General features: G+C 29.6%; 1 protein-coding gene across 1 annotated transcript in view; it reads left to right on the top strand.

The window, feature by feature from the left end:
• LOC142328663 (discoidin domain-containing receptor 2-like) overlaps positions 1-10,519 on the top strand; it is a 490,260-nt gene extending 479,741 nt beyond the window's left edge. The window contains exons 16-17 of the mRNA XM_075372563.1: positions 4,752-4,893; positions 7,608-10,519. Of these exons, the coding sequence (XP_075228678.1) occupies positions 4,752-4,893; positions 7,608-7,907 (442 nt within the window). The 3' untranslated portion in view covers positions 7,908-10,519. The remainder of the gene's footprint in view (positions 1-4,751; positions 4,894-7,607) is intronic.
• Positions 10,520-11,991: the final 1,472 nt, after the last annotated feature.

Below are 11,991 nucleotides of genomic sequence, written 5' to 3' on the forward strand. Positions count from 1 at the left end.
TATATATACTATTAACCCCGTCGCGGCTTCGCCCGCCCTACAGGGTTACTTGCATTTTCCGTCGCAGTTAGGGGATGTTTAACCGGGTATTATTAGACTAGCTAGGAACCACTGCCCCATGGATCCCCCCCCTGCGATTATAAACTCATGCTTGTGAAGAATAACAATGATAAATTGTTATTCAATTTATCATTGGGCTTTAATTGAGGGGGGGCAGAACTCAGGCCACCCTGGAACTTAGTGGTCAAGGGGAAATATTGGCCACTCATAAGCAGCGAGTCAATGTGGCGTGAGGTGCATTGTCAGATCGTCTGGGTGTTCCTTGATGCCGTTGCTTTGTTCAACCGGCATCAATAGTTTACTTAAGGGAAAGAATCCTACCTCGCTGCTGTGGGAAGCTACCCGAGACTTATGGCTGGCCATCAGCCAATTAAAGCTCCAAGCGCTTTAATATTGGTGGACAGGTACTTGCTGGCATTCAGCGACCTAGGCGTGGCAGCGAATTGCTGTCTTGACGAGACAAATTTAATTTATTGAATGTCATATATATTTTAGTAGTTGACGAGGTGCGCCTACCCATTTTAGAATATATGACAACTTAGCGGTGGGACACGAAGCAAGTGGTGTGTGGCACCATGTATACTGGTGGTTTTAATGTAGTTGGCTCATGCAATTAGGTTAGCTTTAGGAACTAGTTAGAACACTGGTCGCTAAACTGATTCGAGACTCAGTAGCCTTTTGTGGCACAGACATTCTGTCTTATGCTTTAGGGCGATCGAATGGAGTGGTGGTGGGATAAATGCCATGCACATCAACCACTTACTGAAATTCCTGTTGAAATATTGCGTCGAAACTTGTAGAGTTTCAATACGAGACTGCAGAAATGTCTTCGAAGATAAAGTTCACCTGCAACGTGTGATCTTCAAAAAATATATTTAAAAAAAAATGGCAATAAATGGCATGTTTTTTTTACACTTCAGTGATATAAATAAATTTAATTAGCATAACTTTTTTTCAAAGGCATATTTAATTTTGATAATAATTACCCGTTTTCCTGAATCAATCTGTACATAGAAAAATAGTTATTCTTCTACCGCTAGGAGATCTTTAATTTCATTTATTTATCACACTTAATCTAACGGATAATCTGGACAGCGGAAAACTTGAATAGTAAAAACAACAATTACAATAAAGGAAAAGTAAATTTTATCAATTTTTGTTAATTGAATTGGAATATTAAAATCATAAATTGTGATTTATTAGCACATTATTATTATTATTATTCTGCTTAAAAGTAAAATGAAATTAAGGAAATGAGAAACTTTTATAATAATATATTTATCTATATAAAACGTTATTATTATTATTGTTAAATTGATTCTGTACAGTTAGAATTGTGACAGTAATATGTATACTAATTTTGTCCCAATATTCTTTCATTAGATTGAATTGAAAAGGGCTCCATCCTTAAGAATTCAGTTTCAATAACCCATTCTATTTATTATTCCTATCGTTGAAATTCAAATATAAGAAAACTTATTTCTCCTCCAACAAAACACAGTATTACTACAAAATTTGTAAAAAATAAATTATGTTACCGCACCATTTTAATAAATATAATTCATTACAAAAAAAAAAAATTATATCAATTATGACAAAGAGAAATTTATTTTTTAAGAAGTATTTTAATTAATTTTTTTTTAAATCTAAGAACTTTATCTGCTGTAGTAATAAAGATAGAAAAATATTCTCACATTATTACTGTCTCGTTTTAAACAAATAATAAAAAAAACTTTTTTGTTGATAATTTAAACAATATAAAGTGATAACAAATTTATTTTTAAAAAAACTTAAATTTTTAAGGATAAAGTTGTTACCACTTCTCCTTTGATAAGTTACAAAACTCTTTTTACTGTTTTATCATACCTCATTTATAGGAAAATAATGAATTTAAAAAAATTATCAAGCGATAAGCTAAAGCAATAAAAAAATATACGAAATAATTGAGAAAAAAATAGCATGAGTAATGCTTTTTTGTAATTATTTTTTCAAAACTTTTTAATCTTATGTAAAATAAAAAGATATTCTTTCTTTTTGTGAACCAGTATTTTTCCAAAAATACAATCTCTTTAATACACTGAACTATCATTATTATTTTAATTTAAACTATTCCTGTAAGGATCAGTCTTGTAATCAATTTTCACTGCAGACCTTCTAGCTCCGCTTCGGACCATCTTACCTTCGCCTCGTTTGCTGATGATACAGCAATTCTACCTGTTGTCGAAGACCCATAATTTGTCTCAGCAAAGTTCCAATTAGGATTAGACTTGATCGGCGTACAGTTAACAAGATTGAGAACAAAAATGAATCAAAATAAGTCAAATCACGTTACGTTTGCGATGAGAATAGGTGACTGTCGTCGGGTTCATTTAGACGGCATTTTCATCCCTCACTCTGACCGTGTAGTGTCATGAGCTCCACCTTGTTTGTTGTTTGATGTGAAAGTACCACATGAGAGAAAAAAGGAAACAGTTAAACACGATTTTTATTGATTGTTAGGCAGGAATTCACATGTATCGGTGCCCAACAGACTTTTAAAGCTGTGGGGTACGACCAACAAAAGTAACATTGAGATTATTCAACGTTTCCAGAATAAGTTAGCGACATCCATTACAGAGACACCGTGGTTCGCACGAAACGAAGAAATTCACGACTATCTAGAATTACCTTATGTTTGCGAAGACATCAAACGATTCGGAATTATAGCCAGCGGTTAGATAATCATGTGAATTTTCGAGCAGTTAATCTAGATAATAGCGAGGATTTCTGGCGACTGAAACGCCTACATGTAATGGACTTGGGAGATTCTGAGTGATTCTTATACTGGTTCAATATTACATATGTACCATAAGATGGTTACATATGTAACCATCTTTCGTTGTGCCTAGCCTCTTTCTGTTTATTTCCATGAGCTTGTTATATTACTATTTGTTAGTCTTTATCTACTGTTTAATGATGTTAAAAACGGTTTTTGTTTGTTTTTCATCACACGGTCTTATTCAGTGCGAGTGTGTTTATGTTTATGAACTTTATGTATGTACTTTATTTATAACTTTTTGTACATGTACGTTTTATTGAAGGTATTCGTTGGAAACCCCTAATTATGTGCTTTTTGTAGTAATACGATTTACTCGTGGTTCCTTACTTGGAGCCGATTTGTAAATAAACAAATTGAGGTAAAAAAAAAAACAATAATAAAATTAAAATAAAGATTAAAATTCATGGAAATATACTTATGGATGATTATAAAATTTTTAACAAAAAATTACCTGCGGTTAAGAAAAAGTCCAAAATCCTAATTTTTTGGACTTTGGGCTTTTTTGGTCCAGTCTATTGCAATGAAAATGGGAGGTACACAACTGGATATTACAACAGCCCTAAATCCAACATCTTAACATCCTACGGCTAATCGTTTTTGAGTTAAGCGAGATACATACGTACGTACGTACAGACGTCACGCCGAAACTAGTCGTGAACAAGTGCATAAAGAAAGTGAACAAGAAACAAGTGGATATTTCTGTTGAAATTTGAAAATTGAAATTTTTCGCGGTCACAATACTTCCTTTTCTTCGTACAAGAAAGTAAAAATCTGGTAATGCGAGACCGGGACTGTTAGGTTAATGTTGAAATACCTCCCGCCTTAACTTTCGGATAGCTTCCCATATTTTTTGAGTGCTGGCGTTATCATACAGAAGAATTGCGCTTTTGAAAAAAAAAAACAGAAAGTTTCCTTCGCCTCCGTGGAATTTCCGTGGTGTTTTCGATTGACACTTTGCAAAATCTCATTAATGACTTCATTCGTGAATACAGACGTATAAATATTTTGAAAATTAACGGTATTGCTAGTTTCGTTTTATTTTCTTACAAAGATAGTCGAAATAATTAAAACACTTTATATCCAAAACGTTGTTATTATCACTTTACTGGCTTATTCGTAAGTTTTACATATTTTCCTGGTGGGTGAACTCAAGACATATCCATTCCATACTCTGATTCAGGTTCAAAATATCAAATTTAACTTCCATTATCGGTTATTATGCGCTATAAAAAAAACGTTACCTTCCGCTGAAACTGTTATTTAATTCCGTACGAACGTGAATTGGAGTTTGTAATTTGGAGTCGACCGTCTAGGAACCTATCTTGTTCATGTTTTACGGTAATTCAGGTTATCATAAATTATTTTTATGAAATTGTACCGATACTCACATTACATTATTAATTTCAGTAATTTTCAAAATATTTATACGTCTGTATTCACGAATAAAGTCATTAATGAGATTTTGTAAAGTGTCAGTGGAATATCCCACGGTGTTCTGCGCTACGATAAAAATCAGTGACACTCGTTCTACCCGATTTAAACTGTTTGATCCTCTTATAAAAATTTTCACGGTTTATATACTGTTATAAGATCCGCGAGTAAATTTCGGCCGATTTTTTATCTTCAGAAAGTAGAGATGTGATCATAGCACGCTGTTCTTTCACGGTACACCTTACAAGCGGAGCCGGTGTTTTGAAATAAACAATAGATATATTTATAATAGAAATTATAGCCTTTAAACTTCATGTCATGTTCTGTATGCTGTAAAACATTTCTTTTACTTTAAAATAACTTTACAGTACAATGAAAATATTAGATTTAATTTTAAAGAAATATATACATATTTATTACATTGAAATTAATTTTGTTTCAGAAACTGCCTTATTGGTAAAGCATATCAAATAAAGATCTCAGATTTAGGCACAGACAATGAGGAGTATGCAAGCGACTATTACAAAATGCCAAATGGAATGTCATTACCAGTTAGGTGGATGGCATGGGAATCAATATGCTTGGTATGTACACAATGTTCCTGACATATTATTAGCTTAAATTATTGCAGCTATGTATCACTGATACGTATGAAAATATTTATTTTTGTTAATTTTAAATAAATTATTACAATATTAATCAAGAAGATTAAGATTAAAAAAAAATAGAGTAAACGTATCAATTCAAACATTTTTTTGTTTGTTAAAAGAATCGTTTTGTTGAGTACTGTCTGTTCCGAATAGTTAAATATAAATTCTACTGAAATATATATTATGTAACCTATTATTCTTTTACGTTTAGACAAATCTAAATTTTAATTTGATTCTAATCATCATATATATATATATATATGTTGTCAATTAGATCAGTATTTTATTTTTATGTATTTTCTAGTCTTACTCACGACTAAATCAACCCATTTATATAGTTATTTTTTATTATCACAGATGATGTTCATCAGGTGGTCCTGAATTAACTTTCTTTCAGACAATATCATTAGAAGTTTTTTTAAACGAAAGATTAAACGGTCGTGTAGAAGATATAAAGATATTTTTTTCTATTTATTTGTCATTATAATTTTTATTTATTGGATTTATACGCTGAATTAGTATGAAACAAAAATCATTCTCGTATTCAAAGCAGTTTAAAACGAACCATCAAGAAACTTATTTAACGTAAAACGTGTTATATTTTTCTTTATTCCAGGTATATTAAGGTATTTCACCTTAAATACTAGTAATATAACGTGATTTCACAAAATCCTTTTTTTTTTTAATTTCTGGCTACCTAAATTAAAAATATGTGCCTGTTAAGACATAGGTTTCATTTCCTCCTTTTTTTATTAAAAGGAGGAACTTTAAATTTTGTTAAAAGAGAACTTTTAAATTTTAAATTAAATTTTTCATTTTTTTCTTATTCTTTATAAATTCTCACTTTTTTGTTACTCTTATTATTTGAATTGGTCTAATGTTATATTTTTAGTCAGTCTAGTTCCATTCCCCAAAGATTCAACTTGTGTTTGTTACGAATGTATAATTAATTGATTTATGAATTACAAGTTCAAAGTATAATAAAAATAATTTATTTATAAAATAAATACCTTTCATAATAAATAACTTTTATTTATTTGATTGAACCAAGGCTGTATCATATTATTCGACAGTGCTGTTAATATTTAAATAAAATTATCGAAGTTGGTTTCAAATAAAGCATTAAATTACTTTTTTAATTTTTCAAAGTTTTCGAAAAGTCAGAATTTAATGACTCATTGAAAAAAGGCTCCAATGAATGCATAAATTTCCTGGATACGCCGGTAAAATTACGGAATTCATTTTTTGAAAAATTTTTTTGGTATCGGTTCAGTCATGTTAATTATTTTCTATCTTTATGAAAAAATAATTGAAATTATTAAAAAACAATTTTATCACATTTTCATGTAAAAATATTTATCTCTAGCTTTATAACTCATACTTAAATAAATACAAAAATAACTGGTTATTTCTATAGTTTTGGATGACTTTAAGTTGAAAGATAGGACTATTTTTTTGTGTTCTTGAAAAATGAAAAAAAAATTAATTTTGGGTTTCTCATACTCAACGGGAATCATTCTGGTAAAATTAATTTTTAAGAAAACAATCCCAAATGGTAATAATAAATTTAAAAAAGGACTTTTAAAATTTGTTTAAAAAATAAAAAGATACAGCCGTGGAAAATAGCGCTGAGGTCAGTTTATCTGTCGGCTGCCTATCTGTTAATCTATTTATAAGAGCGGAAAGCCGAACTTATTCTATTACAAGTTTCAGTTAGATGTCGATTTATTTTTCATTTTTTATTTTATTTCCATTTTTATTTTTTTTTTTAGCAATGGTAATGAATTTAAGGAGTTGTTTCTTTTAAATACTAATATGTCCCATCAACTTCTCTCATAATAACTTTATATTGATTTTTTTTTTTTTTATAAAAAAAAACTTACTTTTATAAAAGTATATATATAGGTTTATACATCGATTAGAAAGGACTAGGTAATAGGAACCAAAAACATCTAATAATTTGCCACCTTGATTTAATACCTCGGTTGGGTTAAAATTATGCTAAATATTATTTTATTCGCTTGCTCACTGAAATAAATAAAAGTCTTTATTTCATTTGTAGTATAAATTATTTTTATTATACTTTGAACTATATATCAATTAATTATGCATTCGTAACAAACATAATTTGAGTTTTTGGAGGATGGAACTAGATTGACCAACAACAAGAGTGTTAGAAAAATTAATTTAATAAGAGTAACAAAAAAAGGTGATAATTTAGCAGGGATGGCAACCTGAGCTAATGAGTAACAAAAAAGTGAGAATTTTGCAGGGCTGCCAACCTTTATTTAAAAATTAAATAACCTCGTTTAAAGTACCTCACTATCAAAATACTAAGCGATTCAAGTCAATTTAAGCAACAGGAGATTTGGAAAATAAGGTCGTCTTTTTTCATTCTCATCACAATAACGTGATTTTAAAAATGAGTAAAAAGTTGTTATTTAACTCTATCAACGCATAACAAAATTATCTAAAAGAGGATATGTGATTTGGTTGAAATTAGTTGAGTAGTTTTCATTTTATAAAGCTCTAAACTTGAGTACATACTATTTTTTACCCCGAGGTATATATTATGTATATTATGCATCTAAATTAAATAAATATTTGTAGATAAGAATTATATTAATGTAATATATATTGTTTTACAGGGAAAATATACGACAAAAAGTGATGTATGGGCATTTGGTGTTACGTTGTGGGAAATATTACAACTATGCCGTTTAATACCGTATGAAGGATTTACCGATGAAGAAGTTGTACAAAGTTTGACACATTTGGATAAAGATGATGGTTTATTTAGTTTCTTACATAGACCAGCGAATACGACGAAAGATATATCCGATTTAATGACAGAATGTTGGAGAAGACACGCAATTGAAAGACCGTCTTTCCGTGAGATACATTTATTTTTGCAAAGAAAGAACTTGGGATATAAACCGGTTTCATGAAATAGATATGTTTATAAAATTTTTTTATAAGGGTATTCTACTTATATCTATTTTGAATAATCTAAATAATAATGTTAAAAAGAATTATTATAATAAATAAATGAAAAAAGTGATTTAAACGTATTGTTACAACGCAAATAAGTTATGCATTTAAGGGGGAAAAAAATATAGAGAAATTGTTGAAAAAATAAGTAGTTTATAAAAAATATATATACTGATAATAAATGTGTATTAATACTATATGTAAATAATAAATAAGTAAATAAAAGACTGATGTGGTAAAAAATATTTTAATAAGTTAATAAAAAAATAAAACTATAGCTTTTAACAAATGTTAATAGAATAAGTTTAGAATTCTTCTTTACTTGTTAGATTTATATTATTGTGTTACCTTTGTGTAGTCATATTAGTCCATTATCCAAAATTTCTTCCTTAAATGAATTACAAGAAAATTGTTATAAACCAAACGGCTTTAAGAGTATTAAGTTTGTTTAATTTACAAGATAAGACACCACGTTAGGCCAAAAAAAAAAAATATGTCGTAATTATTTTCATTCAATCGGTGACCAAAGTCGTTTGATATGTAATTTCCTTTTGTTTTTGTATTTCTTAAATCATGTCCTTTATTAAAAGGATTAAACATTTCTATAAAGTGCATACCCACAAAAATCGATTTTCATTTCTAATATAAAAAAGCTACCGATTTAAAAAAATAAATAAATAAATTACTATTTATTATTCAAAGTTGGAAAACACTTACCGTAAAGGATACCCCTATCCAAACCCCAAACATCATTATCGTATCTAGCCTATTCTGGCCGCTTTAATTTTCTTTTTAGAAAAAAACTTTTCTTTGCACTATTATGCCAGGTAGGCTGCATTATAGGTAGACCTTCGGCCCTTAACCGGATACAAATAATAATCCATTGTTACAAGGCAGTAGAAAGTGTGTTATTTGTGTTACAAATTTATCGCTATGAACTACTATAACTTCATATAAATGAAGTCCTTTAATGAGAAAATAGTTAATAAGAAAATTTTATGAAATTTTCAAGAAAGCACTTTATACAGTACTGAAATATCCATCATGCGTTCTAGCTAATATTGTAGATATTATTAAAATTAATAATAGTAAATATTATTAAAATTAGTTAAATAAAAAATGCGCGTGCATGTTTTCTCGCTCTTTCTCTCTCAATCACTCTCTCTCTCTCTCTCTGTGTGTGTGTGTGTGTGTGTGTGTGTGTAGAGTAAACCTTAGCTTCCACTAAACGTTGGGTGTAGTCACATCAACAAACTATCATTAACACAGTAACGGCCGAACATTTACAAATCATTAGATTGTCGTGGGGGAGGGAACCTCTTAGCTTCCAAATGTGGGCATTGGCTGTAGTCATATCAACAAGGTACAACTCTACCAATCAGATGGACTCAACGTTATCATTACGTCGATTTGTTGTGGGAGGGAACTTTATTCAATTGGCATTGGCTGGTACAACCTCATCACTGACTAGCATTGGTAGCATTAACAAATCAGCCACCACCACAACTCAACCAGATACAACATTGCCAAATTATCACTTTTCACATGCAATTTATTTAGCAGTTACTTGCTAACTATTATATGCCTGCTGTTCTTATCATAACACACGATAAGTTAGTGAAAGACATTTTACGTATATGCAATTTGACAGCTAGTTACAAATAAACCCAAACCTTATCTTCCTCCCGTCATCTGTTGATTAATATAATTATATCCTCATTCTTTGTTAATTTACTCATCTAGCAGTTCGTATCTCATCTCGCTCACTATAAAATTTGACTTAAATAAATCAAAATAAATACAATTAATTTTGTTTAGGTATTTTTTTTTTTCTGGCGACGAGGGGAATACCAGTTACGTCCGCCCTATAAGGGACAGTGTCGGATTCGCCACAGGTTCCGCAAGGTGTTAATTAAAGTGCGCCCTACCGACTTTTCCTAAACCCCGTCACCAACTCCCCCCGTCCGGGTCCAGACCGGCATTGAAGCATTACCACGGCCCCGGCGGGAGCCTTCAGACTCAGGGGATTCAGAGTCCCCGCGGTCATCACCGTCGTCGATCCAAGCAAGCGCGGACCAGCGGACAACTCAGCAGGGAGCTTTCCTTCACCCCTTCGTCCTCCGGTCGTGCTCTTCTGCCTCTTTCAGAGGACTTTTCCCAGAAACTACGTTTACGTATCTGGTTTTATGTATTGGCCGAAAATTTTTATAAGAACGTGTTCAATCTTTTTTTTAGTACAAGTTTTATAAAGAAATTTCTAAAATGGATTAATATGGCTACGAAGAAAAAAGCTAAAATAAATATATAAAATATACAAAGTTTTCTTAACGTTATCTTTTTCTATACAAATTATCTAAATACATATTCTATTTCTATATGTAAAAAAAAAATTATTTTCTTAAAATTTCCTGATCTTCCATGAATTTTTACTATATTAGATAGGCTATTATTTAATTATTCTTTAATAATTTATACCTATAGCTTAAAATAATTAATAAGGATTTTTAATTAAAAAATTAGAACGATTTCAAAGCTACGGTATTTATTTTATTAATTTTTTTCACTGAAACTACTGTTTGGCTTATTACTGTTATTATTATTATTAGATTTTCAATACGAAAAAAGAAAATAAATAAATAATTAGTTAAAGAATTTAGTATTATATTGACTTATTTATTTATTACTGTAGAATAATTGTTTATTATAATATATATATGTTTTGGCCTATTTTGCCTTCATTACAGTTTTGTAAGTGTAAAAAAGGCCGTATTGAAAATGCGTTTTTAAACAATCAATTATGTAAATTTTTAACAGATCACTTAAGAATTCTTTTAGTAAGTTATAGCTTATTGAAATAATTAATAATAAATAAATTAAAAATAGTTTTTTTGTTATAATTTACAATAATATTGTTAGAAATTAAATTAAAAAAAAAAAAAAAACCATCAACAAGCAAGTAGAAAATAGTAGTGTTATTGTTATTATTAATACAATGTAGGTAATAAGTTTGACAATATTTTTTGTATGTATAAAATACAAACTGTATAATTATTTTGTAGTGTTATTAGTGAAATGTAAATCCTAAACAATAATTTTAATTATATGACAGTAAATTATTAGTATTTTAAGTAAAAAAAAATTTTTAATTATTTTCTTAAAGTTTAAAAAAAAAGGAACATGTATTGTTATGAACAAGATAAAAAGTAGATTAGTAATGTAAAAAAGGTTACATAAGCAAAGCTGAGAGGAAATATCCGTTATTAATAAGTAAATTATTTAGTACTATGTAAGTCCTTCAACATATAAAAGTTAATATTATAAAGTAGATTTCTTAATCAATTTTCTCTGTCCTTTATCCCTTACGTAGTATTATAACGCTGTATTCTGAAATGAAAAGGAATGAAGGACAGATATTACCGTATATAAAGACAAAACAAAGAAACTTTTCTGAAATACTGGCTGAGATATTGAAATGTATAGGGAAGGCGATAGACTAATTTCAGCTTAAAAATACGATTAACTATTTTATTAGGTAATAAATTAATCTAATGTTTTCTTTCGTAGTTAAAATCATCCTTTGTATAATAGCAATTAATACAGTCCACATAATTAAAGAAACAGCAGGAACAGGGGAAGTATTACGTAATGGACTTACGGCTTACCCCTCCACAACAAATACCTTTGACACACACAATAATTACGAACTATATAGATTAATATATATGTTAATAGTCTCATATGTATATGAGATATCGATTTAATTCATTGTAAGAGTAAAAAGGAGCAATTGTTGAGTCCAACGTACGTGCGGGAAGGGATGAATCGTTACACCGTTATAAAATCGCGTCGTATGAATATTAATGAGCTGTACCGTTTAGTATAGTTTATCACGTACAAGACTGACAACGAATTTACCATTTAATCAGTATAAGAAGCTATTAGATATAACGGTTTTACTGAATAGTGGATAATTACTAGTTTAAAATCAGTTGTGAGATGGGAACAATTAAACACGATTTAAATGGGCCCAGACAATTCAAG

The sequence above is a fragment of the Lycorma delicatula genome, chromosome 8 (genome assembly GCF_047948215.1).
Source record: "Lycorma delicatula isolate Av1 chromosome 8, ASM4794821v1, whole genome shotgun sequence".
Taxonomy (NCBI): Eukaryota; Metazoa; Arthropoda; class Insecta; order Hemiptera; family Fulgoridae; genus Lycorma; species Lycorma delicatula.